Raw genomic sequence first — 20,776 nt, forward strand, 5'->3', positions numbered from 1 at the left:
CATACTCCTAGGTTATATAATTAGTTATCAGGTAGTTAGGAAGCAGTTACTAAGTACTTACCTTAAACTTTATATTCTTTCTTAATTTAAAAATCACACTATTAATATCTTAACCTGCTAGATAATATAAAAGGCGCTATTTCCTAATAATAGCCCTAATTAGGTCTAGATTCAAGAAACTATCATGGATTTACTAAATTATATAGTAACTATATTTAGCATAAAATAACTATAGTACTAGACTTTTAAGAAAAGCGCCTATAAAATAGTTAATAATAATTTATAATTAACTTTTAAACTACTTAGGAAGTACTTATTAAGTGTTAAGCTTGGGCTTTAAGCCTATTTAATTAATTATAAAATACTATTCATGATTTTTGCTGGGGTCTTTTAAGGAGGTAAAGGGGCATATGTATAAATACCATAAGATATAAAAATAAAATAGGGGTTGTAATTAAGATTTATAGGAATTAATTAATAAAATATAACCTTATATTTAATATATACTAGTTTTCCTGGTCCCTAAGGGTGATTGTAAGCTAATTAAGTGCTTAGCAAGTAGTTTATAAGTAATTAGGAAATATCTTTTAAGTACTTATTATAAAAAAGTGACTTAGATTTAACTAATTTAACCGCACTATATTCCTTAATATTAATAATAACCTTACTAGTAAATAGTTCTTAAAGAAATTAAAGATAAATAGAGCCATTCTTAGGCACCTAATAGGTATAATGCCCGGCAGGATTAGATAATATGTTAATATATTTAATATAGGAGTTAAAACCACCTAATAAATTCTATACTTAGTTAGCAAGCAGTTTAAAACTAGTTTATAGCTACTTAGCTTACTGGAATAGATAACTAAGCTAGTTATGGCTGGCAGGAATCTTAAAATTTAAAACAAGATTATTAATTCTTAAAGAGATTCTTTGCCGCGCGGTAAAATCTATTAAAAACTAGTTAAAAAATATTTACTAAGTACTTGCTAATTACTTTATACCTATATATAGTATCTTTAGTTATATCTCTCTTAACTTTACTAATTTTATGTTAAATTCCTTGTAAAGTAGCCCATAAATTATTTATAAGACAGGTATAATATATATTCTTAAGCTATATACCCGCATGTTTATAAATTTTTACCCCAAAATATTAATAGGATAAGCTAAAGTAGGATATTTTAAAAAATAAAAACTAGCTACAAGGCCTGTTATAATAATTTTACCAAATATAATATTAAATTTATTAAGTAGTTAATAGTTGCTTAATAAGCACTTAATAAGCGCTTATACTATTAATCATGTCCTTAACAGTTTCCCTTTGCTAATTAAAAGGCATATTTATAACATAGCCATATCCTATTAAATTAGTTACTGGATATTTAGGAAGATTATTACTATATTCTAATTTTAAAACCTTTAATAGGTTTTTTAAGGTATTAATAAGTAAAATTAAGATATTTTCTTTCTCCTAATTAATTAGCAAGTGCTTGGCAGCTAATTACTTATAACCTACCTTATATAATTAATTACTTAATTCACTTTTAATTAATTAAAAAAAATTATCTTATAAGAAAAAGCTAGGATCTTAAAGATTTATTATAAAGTAATTAATAAGTAGTTATTAAGTACTTTAGGAATTTATCTTTTAAATCTGGAAAAAAAAGAAACCAAAATCTAAAGTAAAATTTAGGGAATTTATAGTTATTTAAATTTTTTATATACTAGGGGTAAAGTTAAGTTCCACGCGGTTAGCTAACTCCCAAGTAGCGGGACCCGCTTTTAATATCAATGCCACCTACCCTCTCTTGTCTTTTCGGTCGCTCGAGTTGAAATGGCTTATGTAATGGTCTTGGCGGTCACGTGACCCATAACTAAGCTCCAGAAAGATTTTGACTTAAGTCACCTCTTTTAAAACACTTACTAATATTATTAACTTTAGTATAGCAGTACTTTTAAAGAATATAAGTTAAGCACTTTAAAACTTCTTAATAATCATTATCTTAAGCCCCTGTTTTATTATAATTACTTTTTCCTGCTCTTTAATTACTAATTTATTAGTTTAAAAGTGGTACTAGTGGTACCTTTATAAAGTTAAAGCCGGGCGCCTGGAGCTACCTAAGTATAAAAAGGTAAGTCTTCTTGTGTTATATTTTATATTTTTAACTACTTATTAACTACTTGGGAACTGCTTAGGACAAAGATAACTACCTTTACCTTTATTATAATAAGATATTTTATAAAATTCTTAATTACTTTAAGGCTACTATTAAACTGCTTTTTTATTACTTAGTAGCTACTTACTAACTGCTTGGGAACTATTTAGTATAACTATAAATTTATTAATAACCTGTATATTTATATTATCTTATACAAGGATGTCTTGCTGCTAGTTAGAAATGCTAGGGGCCGCGCTTTATAAAAGATTATTAATAAGGCGGCTAGTATATATTTTAACTACTTATTAACTACTTAATAATTAATTACTAATTACTTAAAGTGGTATAAGGAGCTATTTGCTAGTATTAACCCTAATAATATTATTACTAGGGTTATTATAAGCCTAAACCATGCCCCCGGAGCCCTTCCTGCCCTCCCTAAAAAAAAGATAGTTTTATAAGTACTTCTTAATTACTTTTTAACCACTTATTAACTGCTTAAATTTTAGGTTTATATTACTAATATAAGAGCTAAGGTAGTTTATATAGGGTATTTTATATTTTACAAGTCCTGTAATAGCCGTGTTAATTACTATAAGAATATTAATAAATATAATTATTTTATCTTATTTAATTATAGTGACCTGCACCCCCGTGCTGTAATTAAGAAGCCTAAGAACCAGGTAAATAAAAAGGTAGCTGCTAAGAAATTACTTAAAAATTACTTAAATACTATTTAGTAAGGCCCTGTACTTATGTAATAAGTAAATAGCTAATATATAAATAGTTATTAAGTAATTAATATTTTTTTAAATAATATTATTTATATATATCTTATAAAGGAGATAGTAAGCCAAAGGTAGTATTATAAATATAATATATATATATATAATAAAAAAGTTTTAAGTAATTAGTAAGTAGTTAAAAATTACTTAGGTTTTTTATTTTTTATTATATATAATTATTAAAGTATTTTAAGAAAATATATAGTATACTTATAAAAAGTATTTATTAATTACTTATTAATTACTTAGGTACCCCTTTTTTATACCTTTTAAATTCTTATTTACCTTTTTATAAGCTTTAGCTTTAACCTTTTATTTTTAAGTTACTTATACTATATTTCCTCCTCTTGCTTTTTAATACTTACCTTAAGCTGGTAAAGCTTAAGCTCTTTATAATAATTATTAAGAGATAGGCTATTAGCTAAGGCAACTTAGTAAAGGATAAAAGTAAAGATTATAAATTTAAGTACTTATTAGCTAGCTATTAGGTAGTTAGCAAGTACTTAACTTACTTTATATTTTTATATTAAAAGAAATATTATAATATAAAATATATTTACTAGCCAGAGCTAGATTAACTGCTTAATCTAGCTCTTGTAAAAAATTTTTACTACTTATAATTACTTATAATTAAAGTAAGCTTTAGTACTTAGCAAGTACTTAGCAAGTACTTATATTTCCTTTATTAAGCTTAAAGATAGGTAGCCTTTATATTTAAGGTTTAATAAAAGTAATATATATTAAAATCCAGGAAGTTTTAATATTACTAAATATTATTTTTATTAAGCTTTGTAGTACTATTAATAGGTTAGTAAATATAAAACTAAGTAATTAGCAAGTACTTTTTAACTACTTTAATTAAAGTAAGATACCTTCCTAAAGTATTTACCTTATAATAAGATTACTTTACTATATTAGTATAATTTTAAAGCTAATTAAAGTAGGTAGGCTTAATTTTAAAGCAGGCCTTATTTAGTCCTGCCTTAATTACCACTGTCTTTTTTTAAATAGCCTAATTTTATACCGCGGGTGATTTATACTCTAATAAAGTTAATAAGCAGTTCTTAAGTAGTTAGATAGTAGTTATACTTATTAAAAGATCTACTATCTCATTATACTGGGCCTTTAACTAATATAATAGTAACTTTATTATTTAACTCCATAATGGTGACCCTTTGTTTATTAACCTAATAGCCTTTAGGATATTACGCTGGAAATAGACCTTATAAAACATAATAATATATTATAGTTATTATGTAATATCATGCTTATTAGGGTTAATCTCTAATAAATACTGCCCAAGGCCTAATAAAATTAATAAGTATTATTTAACTACTTAGCAAGCACTTACCACTATATTGCTTGGAATCCATGTTAATAATAATCCTATAGATGCCACACCCATGCGGGTAGTTAAATAGGATAGGCAAGCCAGAGACCTTTTTTAAAAGTATAAAGGTATGCTTAAATAAAAAATAATAGCCCTTTATACTATTTATATTAGTAAAAACTTAAAGAAGTATAATAATTATAAAATATTAGTAATTAATTACTAGTTAATTACTTAAAAACTACTTATTCTTTACTTAATTTAAAAAAAGGTTATAAATATAACCTTATTTATCTCCTTATTTTAAAGTTATTTATATAATATATTAACTTTAAAAAAGTATAAGCAGGCTAGTAGTTAAATCTAGCTTTTATAACTATAAAAAATTATAATACCTTTAAAATTTAGGTAATATTCCTGGACATATTTTTAATATTATACTTAGTAATAAGTAACTGCTTAGGGACTGGTATATAACTACTTACCTTAATAGCAGGGGTTATATTTTGCAGGAAGATTACTTTATTAATATCTTATTTAGCAGGATAAAAGAGTAACCACTGCTTTTAAATAATAATAGCTATATAATCCTTATTATAAAAACTAGTATAAATTTTTGTTAAAGTAAATATATTAAACTATAAATAAAAATGTTTAAGCTAGGGACTTTAAAAAAATGTTACTTTAAGAATTAGTAAGTAGTTATTAAGTACTTAGTAACTACTTATTTATTATTATACTTAAATTATTAATCTCCTGTATAACCTCCTTTACCTGTTAAAGGATCCGCTCCGGGGCCTTTAATAAAGGAGGTGGAGGATATTTATAAACCTTATAAAATATAAATAAAATATAAGGATATTACCTTATATTTACTAGTACTAAAGTATTAAAGGTAATATCACAGCCTAGATGTACTAGTTTCCCTGGCCCTTGTGGGTAATCTCGCGCTATAAAGTAGTTAAAAACTGGTTTATAACTACTTGGTAATTACTTACTATAAAACTACCTCCGCGAATGCATTGATTTAAATAAACCATATTCCTTACTTAGTGATATAGTATTATTATTAAAAAGGTTCTTAAGGAATTAAAGGTCCAAAGTAGTATGGCCCTAAATAGGTATTTAATAGTGCTTGCTTAAAGGCCCCCCAGTATTATTAATATATTTAATATATAAAATATATATGCTATTTATATTTTATAAGTAGTTAGTAAGTAGTTATTAAGTACTTAAAATCCTTAGTTACTTACTATCTAAGTATACCTTTTAAAAACAGGTTTATAATATAAAATCTAATTTATACATGCATTGCCCTGCTAAAAGAATATAACCTTTAACTAATAGTAGCTAAAGTATATTAGTAACTACTTAAAAACTACTTACTAGCTAGTAATTTACCTATAAGTATTTTTCTTGCTTATATTATTTTTAAGTAGTTATATATTACTTTAATACTTTTAAATCTTCTCCTATATTCTCTTATTAACAGCTGTATAATAATATGCCTTAAGTTACAGGGCTAGGAATTTATAATAATAAATACTAGAGTATTTTATAAAAAACTTCCTAACCTAGTAGTTTAAAAATAAACAAAATACTGGTTGCTTTGCCCTATATTTCTGGAACTTTATATATTATATTTAAGTAATTATTAGTATTTAACCAGTTACTAATTACTTAAGAAGTGCTTATATTATGCACTATTACCTTTAATTTTACTTGCGATTGGCCCCCACTAGTAATAACATATGCATAGCCATGAATATTACTTGTAGGATACTTAGGTAGATTATTAATATACTTTAAAATAAGAGTAATAAGAGGGTTACTCTTAGCCTGGGTAAGAGAAATTAAAATTTATTCTTCTTAAGGTATTTATTAATTCTTAACTACTTATTAAGTAATTAATTTTAGTTATACTTATAATACCTAGTTTATTATTAAGGAGCTTTAGGCTAATATAATTATTAAGATTAATTACAGGTGTATAAGACTTTATACTTGTAAAAAAATAATAAAGTAGTTAGTAAGTAGTTATTAACTGCTTAGGATATTTATATTTTTAAAGATAATAAAAAAAAATCTTAGATTTTAAGAAGTTTTAGTATTTTTTTTTTAACCTTACTTAAGATATTATTACTTAATAATGGCCTTGGCATCACGTGGTGGGGGTGACGCTTATATGAGCTCCGCGGGTAGCTCGGATGACCTGTATACTCACCTCCGAGCTAGGCTATAACGTAATTCCCGGTCGTTCCGCCCACCCTGGTTGATCCGCCCACCCTTCCAAAATTTCTCGCGTTAAATTATTAAAGCTATTTAAATAACCACCATGCCACCAAAACCGCGTTAATCTTATTAAAACTTAATAAAGCAAGAGGGGAGGATCTAACTTGCTATATAAGCTTTAAAAAAACGCGAGATCTCGAGCGCTTGTCGCGCGGCAAATGTTTATAATATGCCGTGCTTTATACTTTAGGATTGCCTTAAGGAACATAAATTTTAAATAAAACTTTATAACTACTTGTTCTAACTCTCTAAGAATTAGGAAGAGGCTTTGGTAGATTAGATTATTAATAAAAATACACATAAAGTTGCTCTAAGAGTCTTGCATGTGTAGTAAATGGCCTATCTTCCTCTTTAAAAAGGTTTTATAACCCCCCCTAAGCCACTAAGCAAGAACTGGGTTACTAACTTTATTAAGCGCCATAAAAAAGTTAAAAGTTAATTTACACGCAAGTATAATTATTAGTGTGCCCTCTGCGAGAATCCTAAGGCCATAAAAGAATAATTTAATAACCTATAAGTACTATAAGAGAAGCACGGTATTTAGCTTTAAGATATTTATAATTTTAATAAAACCGGCTTTGCTATAGGCCTAATTATAACTACACGGGTTATTATAAGAGCTGAGATACTTGGTAAGCCTTATCTTATTTAACCAGGCCAGCGAGAATGGGTCACTTTAATTAAGTATATTAAATTAACGGGATTTATGGTTCCACCTTGCATTATCTTTAAAGGAAAGGCTTATATTAAGGGATGATTTAAAGAACTAGGCCTCCCAGGAGACTGGAGGATTAAATTAAGCATGAATAATTAGACTACTAACCAGATAACCCTCCGGTGGCTTAAAAGTGCTTTATTCCTTATATAACTAAGTGGATAATTAGGAGTTATTAATTACTTATTTTAAATAGCCATGGTAGTTATTTAATACCTAAATTTAATAAACTTTACAAGGATAATAAAGTTATCTATATCTGCATGCCTTCTTATTTATTATATTTTCTTTAACCACTAAATATTAGTTATTTTAGGCCGCTAAAAAAGGCCTATAAAGGCCTTGTTAAAGCTAAGATGCGCCTGGGCTTTTACTATATTAATAAGCATGACTTCTTAAAGGCCTATCCTAAGGCCCGCCAGCAAGTCTTTATAATTTAAAACCTTTAAAGCGGCTTTTAAGTAATTAAAATAAAGCTATTTAACCTAAAAGAAGTTTTAAAGCGCTTTAACTATAAAATATTTATACCTAGCCCCCCCCCTTGCCAGGGGGGTACCTTAACCAGCTCCTTTACTCTTGCTACGCCTTATATAGTAAGATAACTATATAAAAAAGCTTTATTAGTTAAAAGTCTACTTAGTAAAGGCACTTGAACTTTTTTATTTTCTTTAAAATAAATAATAAATAAGCTTATAAAAGGCTGCAAGCTGGTAATTTATAATACTACCTTTGTGCTAAAAAAATTAAATAATCTTTGCGCAGAGAGTTAGGTTTAGTAATAAAAAAAAGTTAATTAAAATATTAAATAGCCTTTGTACAAGGCCTCTAAGTTTAAGAAGCAAGGGACTTAATTATGTTAAGAAATAAGTAGTTAAATAATGTAAATGGTGGAGGTGATAAAGCAAGCGCATTTACTTTAATAACTTTAGCTTTACTAAAACATGCTTTACTAACCTGTTTTAACTATAATATTTAGGGGCATATTAGAACTAGATGTCCTAATTATCGTGCGACTTAGTTTTTTAAGAAATATTGAAAATTGAGTTGTTGGGAATAACTTCGAGTTTGGTGGTTGTAATTGCATGTTGGAGGTGGGCGGAACGACCGGGGTGGGCGGAACGACCGGGGTGGGCGGAACGACCGGGGTGGGCGGAACGACCGGGAATTACGTTATACTTATGATGCTGACTAAGACTGTGCAGACCGGGCACTCAAGGACAGGGGAAGAACCCATGTTCCGACATTGTGGCTGACACGCCATACTTGCACTCACAAATAATATAGATGTTTGTTGCATACTTTAACTTCAATTTGGTGCTCGCAACTTGGCCACGTCTGAAATCACTACACAGAGGGTTCTCAACTTCAGCCTTCCATGGCGTTAGGCTAACACACCACAACAGCTTCATCAGATAGTTCAACTATTCAACAAGTAACAAGCATTCAAATACAAGGAAAGCATTGCTAGAGAAGAAGGAGAAAGACGGAAACCATAGAGCAGCGTATCTTGGAATCTACTGCAAGTCTTCAGTTTCTCCCATGCATCCGCAGCAGTTGATGTCAAGACGGTCTTGTTCTTCTTCGTCGGAAGGAAGGAAATACGTTCCTTTGAGAAACCCATGGTAGGTGCGTCCGTTCTCCGTATGCGGAGGTGGGTTTCTCTCGGGCAAGCTATGCAGCACAAAGAGAAAGGAAGAAGGATCAGTTAGCTTCATTTTGGGAACAATCGCCGCCTTCACTTGGGAAGGTATGCTAATAAGAAAGGAACGGAGGGGCAAGAGAGAAGTACTTGCTATAAGACACATTCTGATTCCACGTGCCATCGATTGCCGACGGTCTCGCCGCTGGTTGCCTCTCGGGGCCATGCTGAACGTCCATGGCATCCGAACCTTGCCTTGACCGACCTATCTCACAGGAGGTTGGAGAGTGGTAACTGTAATGATCGTGGGGTGCAGTAGGAGCAAGCTGAAGGAAAGCACATTATAATTATAGATTAGCCAGAAAGCCAGAGACCAGCAATTTTCCAAGGAATTCAATAAGTGTCTGGTGAGGAAGTAGAAGAGCGGCGAAGTCGGGCTTTGGAAGAAATTATGGCCGTGGAATTGAAGTCAGAAATGAATAGACAAACACCGGGGGACAGGGGGTCAATTATAGCTCGCCGACTGAGTCGATCAAAGAGCCTCGCCGCAAGAATAGAATGATAGTGAAGTATCAACAACAGTCGTCAGCAGCAAGACCTAAAAGTAGCGGTCACGGTGGTGGGCAACAATCATGAGGAGAAGGAGAAACAGAGAACGCCAGAGAGTTCAAGAGGACGAGCAGCCACGATTGGTGACAGCACAGGCACGGCAGGCGTGAGGAAAGCCGAATGGAGGGGAGAAAGAGTGACTGATTGTAGCTGACCCAGCCAGCTTTCGTTTACATGCGACTGGGCTTTGTTCTTACGGATACTGAGCTCGTAGCTATCTGTTGGCTTGATAGGAACAAAGACAGTCAACTTTCAGCATCCAATAGGCCACAAGTAGGGCTGCATTCCGATCTTAGCTAGGAGCTCTAAGTAGCCCCGGGCCTTGTTGACCTTGCTATGATAATTGTTTCGTTTCAGGGTGACCATTGGCAGCGATAACTTCTTCGGCTTGGTTCCTGCGCTAATGCATACTCTTAGCACAAGGGAAATGAAACCTCACTGTGCCTACCTTCTTGATTCTGAGCTCAGAGCGTGACGTGGGTCAGTGTTGAGGGTTGGATGGTCCAAACTCGATAATCCTGCACTCTTTCGATTACGGCCAGATTCAGGAATGTAGTTCGTCACTGGCGAGATGTGATATCACCTATGCATGCTTGCGGAGTTGGCCGGTTAGCCAGCCGCGGCCGAGGGGACTGTATCCGATAAGGGGTATGTTCACTGTGAGATATTAGTTCACCCGTAATAGTTATAACAGGGAGGAGCAGGAGATATACACTCGCAACAAGGGGAGTCAGTATATCTGATGGAAAATGATCGGAGTGAGCTGAATTTTGGGCGCCAAGGTCAGATGTGGCAGTGTTATGCTGTGAGACAAGGGCTCGTATAGAGGGACACGTGAGTGGGCTTGGATGAACTCACTGTACTTCAATCACCAGACTGATCGCTTCCGCTTTACAAGGCCATTGAGAACAACACTGACAGAATATCATAATGAGAAGTTGATTCCTGTTGCGGGTGGCACTATGCTCATTGCGTGTAACCTACCATATCTAACGTTCCCACAGCGACTCCTTGGCGATTGGAATACTGATATTTGGAAGATGTACTGTACCAGTATAGGATAGGCGAGCATTGCGGTGGAATGACTTGCCCCACGGTCAACATGTGTCACAAACACTAAGAGGTGATATTATAGAGGCACGAGTTTTTTTTACCCATTCTGGTCATTCAAACAACATCTTTCTAGCCTGAAGTTTTTCTTTGATTTTGTTACTATTTGAAGTGCAAAGAGCATGATACCTATGGTACGTTAAACGTTACGGAGCGCCCAAGAAATCCAGTAAGGTTAGATATATATATATATATTTGCCGCCGAGGCACTCAACTTGCCTGCGAAGTCCGCAATGCCCATCTCCTCGTCCATCTCCTCCTAGTCCTCCTCAATGTTTCGGAGGAAGAATAACCGACCCTTTTCTAATCGATATCTATCGTGATTAACAACAACAACGAAGATGAAAAAAAAAAAAAAAAAACGAGCAGAAGCTACATACATAGTAGGGAGGTTTGGAAGAAGAAAAAAAAAGAATGACAAGGGTGGGATTCGAACCCACGCCAAATTAATGACGCGGAAACTTGATGAGATCAAGAGGAGGTTCTGATAGGACCTTAACCGCGCGCCTTAGACCGCTCGGCCACCTTGCCTGGTAGACGTGATTAGTAAGGAAATAGTGCTTTATAACCGACAATTAAAGTAAAAGATTATCAAGTCGCCTTTATCTCTTAATCCCCTTGAGCGTTTGTGTGTGTTCTTTCCACCATCGTACCCCGCTTATCCTCAACCTTCAGGCCTCTACATTTCTAGGATGGCCGGAACGGACGCACTAACTCTGCATTACGCACGAACGGACACGCAGCACATGCAGAGTGCCCATACAAGTTACACGGACTAGCCAATCGCTGCCCCCGGTCCCATCACCAAATTAGTGCCTTCATCCCGTGTGGAGTGGGCTGATAACCGCTCAACACCAGCTAAACAACGCCTGGCCTTCGAGCCCCTCACTTGCTAGACCTTCATGCCCTAAGGCACTCTAGCTATGCTACTAAACTAGGTGCAGGCGGCTATTCTACTGGCTGGACTCCGGCGTCCTGAGGGGTACTTAAAGACCTTGCCGTGCCCCTCAGCCACGGGTAAAGCTGCGTCGTGAGCTGCTCAAACAAAAACTACTGCAATAATGCCATCGACTAATATAAACACAGACAGCGCCGATGGCCTGCAGGATGCAACGTACGACTGCATAATAATCGGCGGCGGCACCGCCGGCCTCGTCCTCGCGAACCGGCTGAGCGCTGACCCGACCATTACAATCCTGGTCCTCGAAGCAGGAACCAACAAACTGGACGACCCACGGATAAAAATCCCCGGACTAGCGGCAACAACTTACGAAGACCCGGAGTTCGACTGGAATTTGCGCTCGATTCCACAGCCGCAACTTAACGGGCGGCGCATTTTCGGGAATAAAGGTCGTACACTGGGTGGGTCCTCCGCTATCAATATGGGCATGCTGGTGTACCCGTCTCGCGCTGGGATGAATGCATGGGAGGAGCTGGGGAATCCGGGGTGGGGGTGGAATGACTTTGCGCCGTATGTGCGGAAGTTCCATACCGGTACGCCGCCGTCAGACTCGGTGAGAAAGTTCTTTGGCGGGATGAAATCCGAGACTGCCGATCAAGGGAGTGACGGGCCCGTCCAGGCGAGTTTCGGCGATGAGAGCGGGTACATGCCGTATCACGCTGCGTGGTTCCGGGCGTTTGAGGAGCTGGGCTGGCCGCAGACGGACGACCCCATTAAAGGCGAGGGCGCGGGGCCGTTTGTTAATCCTGGCGCGGTCGATCCGGTTACCAAGACGAGGAGTCACTCTGGGGCGGCGTATCTGGGGGATGATGTGTTGGGACGAAAAAATCTGCGAATCGTCACGGGCGCACTGGTTAGTGGGATCGTTTTCGATCGTGCGGATGGAAGCGAAGTTACTGCGACCGGTGTGCAATTTATCAAAGACGGCGAGACGTACACCGTCGCTGTATCCCGCGAGGTCATCATGGCCGCTGGTGCATTCCAAACGCCCCAGATCCTCGAGTTATCCGGCATTGGCCGCGCAGGCCGTCTCCGCGAGCATGGCATTGAATGTGTTGTCGACCTCCCCACCGTCGGCGAGAACCTCCAAGACCATGGCATCGTATGCTTTAACTACGAAGTCGCGGACGGGATGCCCTCCGGCGACATGGCACGCGACCCCGCGATCGCCGCCGCCGCAATGGTCGCATATCAAAAGGACGGGTCGGGGCCGCTGGGCATGGTGCCCTTCGTGTCAGCGTTCATGCCATGCTTGGAATTCCCAGAAACCGAGCGGGCGGAACTGCTCTCCAAGATCGACGCCTCCCTAGCCGATGACACCGTGCCACCAATGTATAAGAAGCAGTACACCGTCCTCAAATCCATCCTCTCCAACCCCGCCGAACCAACAGTTCAATATATCATGGCGCCCCTACAGCTCGTGCCAACCGCAGGCCCAGATCCCAACGATATCTTCGGGTTGAAGCACCCGGGCTTCTTTATGAGTATCCTCTCATTGCTAAGCTACCCGCTCTCGCGGGGCTCCGTGCACATTTCCTCCCCTGACCCGAACGCTCCACCAACAATCGACCATGCTATCCTCCGGCACCCGGCGGACCTGGAACTCCAGGCTCGACACAGCATGTGGATGGAGAAAATTCCCGAGACAACACCCATGTCTGCATTGCTAAAGAATGGAGGAGAACGACTTCATACACCCGAGAAGATCAACAATGTTCAAGAAGCGCAGGAACTTATTCGCAACCTCGTGCTCTCGATGTACCACGTCAGCGGGACGTGCGCGATGATGCCAAGAGAGGATGGGGGCGTCGTGGACCCGAGACTTAAGGTATACGGGACGAAGAATGTGCGTGTTGTGGATGCGAGTGTATTTCCGCTTGAGCCGAGGGGGAATATCCAGGCGACGGTGTTTGCGGTCGCTGAGAAGGCGGCGGATTTGGTGAGGGAGGATTGGGCTTAGCTGGAACATATGAATTCCATGTGGACATGAGAAAATTTCAAGCGAACTCTATAGTTACCCTTCTCTCGAGCAAAGATAACCATGAGCATATGCAACCTGTACCTAGGTAGGGATTTTTGCATTATGTAGATGTGGGGTGCGTGCTCGCCCGATCCCAGCCCCTGTGTACATATACAGGAATTAGGAGCTCTTTTAGTCATAGTGAGTATTCACGCAGTCCAGTCGACTTGACAAAGATAAAGGATGGGCTATAGAACACCGTCAACCTACCTATCCATGGTGTGCTCGTAAAATGAGGGTAAGTTGGCAGGTTAGGGCATTTTCCTATCTTAGCCCTATACCTAGGTTTTGATGCCAAGAGGGTATGTGTGTTAAACAGCCCAACCCTACACTCGCCCCTTTTCACTGTAATATCGCAAGAGAGAGGAACTTCAAGAGTCATGACGCACTTGATCAGAGCCATAGCCGGCACCCTCGGGCCATCACCATTGATCGGCAGTGCAAAATGTCGGGTTTCCCCCACCACCGACCTCAAAACGCGGGGAGAACGCGGGAGTACCAGAATCTGGGGGTTGTCCGAGACAAGAATGCAGATCAAGCGGAATGCATGCGGCTTCTGTCACCTATCGAATGAATCTAATTTTGTGAGAATGAGTCATATACGGGGTCCTCCGTACCTAGGTAGCTAGCTATATCCGACTTCGCAGGGGCAAGCAGGGATTACGTTCCTTCGCCTGTTTTAGGGTCTCTTGGGGGTTCGTGCTAAGACTAAGCGTCAATGATTTCAATCTACACTACCCTGCGCGTAGTCCGCTATTCAGGTACAGCAATGCAGCTACTTCGTCCAATCCATCCCCTTCCCCAGCACTTCCTGCCCCCTCGCCAGAGACTCACTCGGACTCTCCCCCAGCCACATCGGCTCCAGCCTATCCAAGCTCCCCTCAATCTCCCAAGCCCGTCCCCCCTCAACATACATGCTCGTCCCATTAAGCTCTCTATCACCAAGAACCCTCGCCGTAACCATCGCCACATCCATCGCACTATTCATCGGCAGACCCGCCTTGATCCAACTATCCTGTACACCCTTAACCATCCCCGTCGTCGTCATCCACGGACAAATACAGTTGACGCGGATATTGTGGACCGACGACGAACCGTATGTATACAGCCGCATTGCGCGCATGAGACCGAGAACCCCGTGTTTCGAGGCTTGGTAGACAAAAAGGCCCGGCGACTCTTTGAATCCTGCCACCGACGAGACGAGGAGGATCGAACGGTCGGAGTTTGGATCTGGACGGTTCTGACGCAGATATACGGCTGCGATGCGTGCTGTGTACAGACATCCGAGGAGGTTTACGTCGAGGACTTTTGTTGGTGGGGGCTGTCACCACATTCAAATGTTAACACCGCCTCCTTCCCAAACAGATGGAGATAGCGACAGTACTCACTTCCCGAATAGACTCCATATCCAAAGCAGGATCAAAAATATTCCCGGTCTCCACGATCCCCGCGCCCGCAACGGCGTGGTCAACCCGGCCGTAGACGTCCATCGCCTTATTAAAGAGACCCAGGACCGAGTCGTAACTCGTTACATCTGTCCTGACGAAGACTGCGCGTGGAGGAGATGATGGTGATGCGGCGTTCACTGTCCCTGCGATCTCCTCGCCGGTTTCTGTGTTGACGTCGCCGAAACACACGGATGCGCCGTTTTGCACCGCATATACTACTAGACTTGCGCCGATGCCGTTTGCGCCGCCTATACCCGTTAGTTGCGTTTCCTTATTGAAAGCTGGCTGGGATTCTAGGCGTACCAGTTAAGACAATGACCTTGTCCTTGAGCGAGTCGGGAGTTAGGGCTTTGGTGTACTGCGCCATCTCGAGAGATTCAAGAAGAAATGCTGAAGAGCATGGACAACGGAAGGCACACCGAGACAGAGCCCGCCATCAGGCTTTATGGCAACCCCAGCCAAGTCTGTGTGATCGCGGATTTACGGAACTAGCATACCAGTTCATTCCAAGGCAGTGGGTCAGGCCGATCATGGGAGTGAGGGGTACTCCGCGCTGGGGGTTTCCCGAGTTACAGCTCACTCTTCACGCGAGGAGTCAGGGATCAGGAGATCCTTGCATGTGTCGGGAAGCAAGGTATAAATATGCATATGGTGCCTGCCGAGGACCTTGCAAACATCCTTGTTCCCTCCATCATACCCTATATACATTCCGAACATCTCTTCAATAAAGCCCCCACCATGCCCCTCGAAACACACCACCTTTCCTCCTCAACCAAAGGCCTCTCAAGCATAAGCACGCTGATCGTCGGGAGCTCAGAGTCAATCCTCATCGACCCGCCCTTCCTAAAGCCCGACGGCGAGGCCTTGGTCTCCTGGATAAAGAAAACGACCTCAAAACCCCTGAGCGCCGTCTTCGTAACCCACCACCACCCCGACCACTTCTTCTCCGCAAACAGCGTGTTCGAGGCATTCCCAGACGCAAAATTCTACGCGGCGCCGTACGTCCTGGCTGGTATCAACAGAGAATACGACGATAAAGTCGCGTACTGGCCGTCTGTCTTTGGGGTCGAGAATGTCCATGCGGCACCGCGAAGGCCCGAGGTTTTTGAGTTTAGCTTCTTCGTGCTGAACGGGGACCCCGGCAGTCCGGTTGTGCTGCTGGGACCACTGCAGGGGGATAGTGTGGACCATACGCTGTTTTGGTTACCCGCTGAGAAGACGCTGATTACCGGGGATGCGGTTTATGGGCGGAGTACGCATGTTTGGTATGTGCCCAACCAATTTCCGCCCTTGATTTGAGATGCCATTGGGTAGGTAGATGGCGTATGCTAATAAGTGGACAGGGTCGAAGAAGTCGAAACCCCTGCGCTGCTGGAAGCATGGAACAAGACCCTTAGTTTGATCGCGACCTTGAGTCCCACGAAGCTAATCCCGGGCCACATGGAAAAAGGGTGGGAACTAAACGCGACGGAAGACCTGGCGCATACGCAGCGGTACCTCGACCTATTCAGCGAAAAGATCACACATGCACCGAAAAAGGCGAGTGTCCAGGAACTCTTTGACTTCTTCAAAACGCAGTTCCCGCAGTGTAAGGAGAACCTGGAGTTCTTTCTGGGCCATTTGAGTAACCAGTATGGGGAGGGCGGGCAGGTGTGGGAGGAGAATCGGCATCATGATGTTGGGAGTCGGAAGATTGAGGGGTTGTGTGGGTATTGGTTCAAGTAGATTTGCAGGTACGGTACCGTGAGTATTATGGTTATGTCTATGTGGAATGGAGTCCTTTTGATCGGATGGTTACTTGCAATAGTCAGACTATGTATGTATTCGTACGTCGGGTCCAGGCAAATAAGTGTTGGATATTTTACGCATTTACTTAAGGCCCAAACCAGGCATAGAGTACTATGGTACTTACATGACCATTCTGTTCTTGTACCTACCTGGGCTAACGTCCAATTATCTTGGCTGTATCAGCAGCAACCGTAGGTGCATACCTATTCGGTCCAGTATTTATGCTCATGTATCTGGAAAGGAATATTGCTTGCTTATCAAGATGGTTTGAAGAAGGCAGAATACGGATCTCTTGGAATTGGGAGAAATCGTGGAACTTCAGGTTACTTCTGAGGCTCTGTGAGCCTGAAGGCGTGATCTTGTACAGATTCGTGGTTATCACCATTGATAAAACTTGGAATGAATATGGATGGATATGTAGATAGATGCAGATGGATGTTCTGCATTTTTGGTGTTTTGATCGAGCTTAAAGTCCTTATGCATTAAGATAGAATGGAATGGAATTGAAAAGTTGGATATGTAAGTATATACAAGAAGAAGGAAAAATCCGCAGTTGCGGGTATGTCAGTGATATCAAAAATCATCACATCATGAACTAGTAATCCATCCAAGTCCAACCTCGTATGCTCATAAGGTGCGTCCTCTCCTCTTTATGGCCCATCTTCATCATCTTAGACCAATTTATGTGACACCCTTGGATTCTGAAGTCCAAAGGCTCGATACCTAACCCCATGCAAACTTTTTCATGAGGCCAATGTTAAAGAAGCTGGTGAGTACCAGTAATGTATGTAAGGCTAGTCCTTGCTAAACTCCCTATCCTTCGGCGAATGCTGCGGCGAATTCGTACTCTCAATCGTCGTCGTAATCGTATTCTGCACGCTCGAATCACCTACATAGATACTTCCAGCTGGCGTAAACGTGCTGCCTGTATACGTACTCCCCGAGAACGCACTGGCGCGCCGGGGTCTTGACGCAGCCGCTGAAGCAGACTGCGAATAAGCATGGCCTGGTGTGGTCATATTGTTCCATAACGAGTTCGCGTTCGAGTTCGACCTCGAGAGCATGCTATGCACGGTGCCGGGTCTCGAGAAGCTGTGTTTGGGGACATGGTACTTGCGCGTGCCGTAGAGTTTATCAACTTCTTCGAGAGTAGACGGGGAATTCACGGCTGTTACGGCGTCCGAGTGTGTATCGTTCGTCGGGACTAGTTCCAGGTCAAGCGTGTTAGGACGGCGCTGTTCTGTGCCCAGGCCTGGTGTGATGCTACGGCCGACGTGATTGTTGCGGGGGCGGCCGTGGATGAGGTCGGAGAGGGCGTCGTAGCGGTCGTGGAACCAGTCAACCCAGCCCAGGACCATGGTGTACCGGGCTGTGCAGATTACGCCCCAGACGCCGCAAGACTGCAACATGTTAGTTCCCTACCTAGGTGGTGGTTAGGGTTGGAAAGTGAATGGGAGACGTACAGCAAGCAAGGCCAACGCTGAAACAGCCTCCTTCTGGTTTGGGCCTATTGTATCCGCCTCGTCGCGACAAGCAGTCTTGTCGCCTTTTGCTTGAATCAGACAATCAATCCATGGTTGCAGTTCTTCGTCGCTGTACTGCTGCGGATCGCCCCATCTGAGCACCGCCTGGGCAACGTAAACCACATATATCAGTATTAAGCAGGAGATAGCAATGGCGCGCCACTGCAATTCCAGGATCTGCCAGATATTCCGTCTGATGTTCCGCGCCTGTGCTGCGCGTGATGTCGGATCGCTTTCCTCAGCGCGCTTCTTGAAGATGGAGAACCGCGCTGTTCCGCCTCGAGTGATAACGCCGCGGATGCAGTATATCATGATGAACATCTGAATCAGCCAGGAGACAAAGGCGACGCCGATGAGCGGGCCCCAGAATGAGCCGATGCTGTCTGGGAAGCTGGTGTAGCACATGTTGCCAACTTGGTAGGAGACGCCGGAGACCCCGAGGGCTACTCCTAGTAGGCCGAGAGAGATGCCGAAGATGAAGAATAGAGAGACAAAGCGGAACCATTTTCCTGGTTCGACGTCCCAGATCAATTGGAGGTAGAGGGATAAAGAACGAAAGAGGCCTGCTCTCGTTAGTCCTAGTCCTGTTGGGTAAGAGTCGGTAAAAAAGGGTAGCGTACATCCGATGATAAGAACCCAGACGCCGTAGAGTATTAATGATCCGGTAAATGCGCAGGTCGTTTCAGAAAGCCAGTCATTAGGCGTTATTACGTCGTGGCAGTGGTGGTCGGTATCTCCGAGGGGAATAATGAATGCGACCTGGATGTATAATGCATGAACATCACCTCAGACTATTACTAGTCTGTTAGTACTCACCGACATAAAAATGAATCCCATCAACGGACTCGATGTAAGGTAATGTCGCTGTGTGTCTTCGACAGGTAAAAGAATGTACGTCAACGCAGAGATGACCATGAGAACAAGGACGCCGAGTGCGATCCAGGGGACGATGCCGGGGTGAAATCCTACAGCGCCTTAACATACCTTGCCCTGTATTATCGATGTTCAAGACTAACCTTCAGAGTACTGCCAATCCGTGAACGGGCACGGGAAGCAGCACGAGACCGTCTCATCGCCAATGAGCTGAGGCGTACACCAGCGACCGGGGATATCTAACAGTGTATATCGATTAGCGCTGGACAAATACCAAGGTGGTCGTAGACGAACAGCCACCAGTGTCACCAATTGAGAGCTCCGCGATAAACGGCGCAGGACATGAAGTGAAGGAACCGTTGGAGGCCATGGCCCCTGCGACGACTGCGCGACGTAGCTTGTCAAGGGTTGGATGCGATCAAGGCCAGAGCGACCAGGGTTGGAAATAAGCCGGATTAGACATTAGTAGGCATTATTGGTGCATTATTATAACGGTATTGCGCGGCGACGACCGTTGCAACGTGTTGAAGAGTTGACGACACAACGAGAGACGGAGAGGTGAAATGTTTATGAACGCCCCGGAGCCACCGCAGTTCGCGCATCAAGCGGGCCAGGCACGCTTTGGACGGCACACTGGGGCTCGGGATTAATCAGGAATTGGCCAGCAATGAGAACACCCCGCAGAGACCCAGACACTAATGGACACTAGCCATGGGTGATGTGCCGGCCCTCGGCGCCGCGCCCGGACGCTCCTGATATAATGCGGGATCCTCCAACTTGCGAGTCATGACTTTCGAGTACAATACGTCTGTGCACAGCGTCAGCGTATCTGGATTCGCCAACATTATCAACTGGCTTATCGTACAGTAAAGTCGGTAGAAAGGGTTGAAGATAGCATCATCGTTCCTGGTCGCGGTGACCCTAGGACGATCAGCAGACCCACCGACAATCATCCACCATTTGAGGCGAACTCGACCAGGCCTTTTCCGGGACATCCCTGTCCCTGAACCGTTCCAGCAGATTGGTGCCTTGCAGGAACAAAGTAACCTTTCCACGTGGAGGAGGATTTCATGCACCCCGGACATTTGCATGTGTCGAACCGTCAACAAAGAAGCGAATCTTCCTGTTTGATATCAAAATCGTGTCCAAGATCAGTCAAGTCGCTAAAGCGCACAGTTCTTTTGGCGAAACTGGATGCACGATGAGCCTGGCCATCACGGTGATCAAGGGTGATGGCCGATCTCAGCGATCTTTCCCGTCCGGTCTCGAGTCGTCCACCATGACACAGCCCTGGCTGCTCTTTCTTATTTCGACTAGCCGCGGATCATGTCCGATTGCTCCCGTTCCCCAGGTGGCAGGTGCTATGGCCATCCCGACAACCTCTTTCCTCTTTTGTGCGAGCGTTAGGGTTTGCAGGTGCCCGGCATTTTGCTTGGAGTGAACAGAAAATATGGTGCCTGTCCACCATATTTTTGCAACGTCATTTCAGACACTAATTGGATGTATGATGCAGAACAAGCATCA

At 41.6% G+C, this 20,776-nt stretch overlaps 4 protein-coding genes and 1 non-coding gene across 5 annotated transcripts; 2 read left to right on the top strand and 3 right to left on the bottom strand.

The window, feature by feature from the left end:
* Positions 1 to 11,054: 11,054 nt before the first annotated feature.
* On the bottom strand, positions 11,055 to 11,170 carry BDW74DRAFT_t25. The gene has a single exon. It is a non-coding gene; the product is annotated as a tRNA-Leu (tRNA).
* Positions 11,171 to 11,385: 215 nt separating this feature from the next.
* Positions 11,386 to 13,757, top strand: BDW74DRAFT_184442 (GMC family oxidoreductase; the record flags this gene model as incomplete). The annotated part of the gene is made up of 2 exons (XM_073730815.1): positions 11,386 to 11,404; positions 11,726 to 13,757. 2 exons carry the CDS (start codon positions 11,386 to 11,388, stop codon positions 13,558 to 13,560), a joined length of 1,854 nt encoding a protein of 617 aa, XP_073589286.1. The 3' UTR covers positions 13,561 to 13,757.
* A 638-nt stretch (positions 13,758 to 14,395) lies between these two features.
* Positions 14,396 to 15,505, bottom strand: BDW74DRAFT_172036 (putative 3-hydroxyacyl-CoA dehydrogenase; the record flags this gene model as incomplete). Its single annotated transcript, XM_073727432.1, has 4 exons — positions 14,396 to 14,941; positions 15,009 to 15,316; positions 15,372 to 15,435; positions 15,488 to 15,505. The coding sequence occupies 4 exons, from the start codon at positions 15,503 to 15,505 to the stop codon at positions 14,396 to 14,398; spliced, it is 936 nt and encodes a 311-aa protein (XP_073589287.1).
* A 249-nt stretch (positions 15,506 to 15,754) lies between these two features.
* Positions 15,755 to 16,809, top strand: BDW74DRAFT_251 (MBL fold metallo-hydrolase). The gene is made up of 2 exons (XM_073732320.1): positions 15,755 to 16,333; positions 16,412 to 16,809. The coding sequence occupies exons 1-2, from the start codon at positions 15,807 to 15,809 to the stop codon at positions 16,791 to 16,793; spliced, it is 909 nt and encodes a 302-aa protein (XP_073589288.1). The 5' UTR covers positions 15,755 to 15,806; the 3' UTR covers positions 16,794 to 16,809.
* Positions 16,810 to 17,650: 841 nt separating this feature from the next.
* On the bottom strand, positions 17,651 to 19,745 carry BDW74DRAFT_184444 (uncharacterized protein; the record flags this gene model as incomplete). Its single annotated transcript, XM_073730816.1, has 7 exons — positions 19,547 to 19,745; positions 19,396 to 19,491; positions 19,196 to 19,344; positions 19,000 to 19,138; positions 18,320 to 18,942; positions 17,910 to 18,256; positions 17,651 to 17,777 (listed from the first exon to the last, which is right to left on the bottom strand). The coding sequence occupies exons 1-7, from the start codon at positions 19,620 to 19,622 to the stop codon at positions 17,651 to 17,653; spliced, it is 1,557 nt and encodes a 518-aa protein (XP_073589289.1). The 5' UTR covers positions 19,623 to 19,745.
* Between the last annotated feature and the right edge of the window lie 1,031 nt (positions 19,746 to 20,776).

The sequence above is a fragment of the Aspergillus multicolor genome (genome assembly GCF_047715735.1).
Source record: "Aspergillus multicolor strain CBS 133.54 unplaced genomic scaffold BDW74scaffold_1, whole genome shotgun sequence".
In the NCBI taxonomy this organism is placed as follows: Eukaryota; Fungi; Ascomycota; class Eurotiomycetes; order Eurotiales; family Aspergillaceae; genus Aspergillus; species Aspergillus multicolor.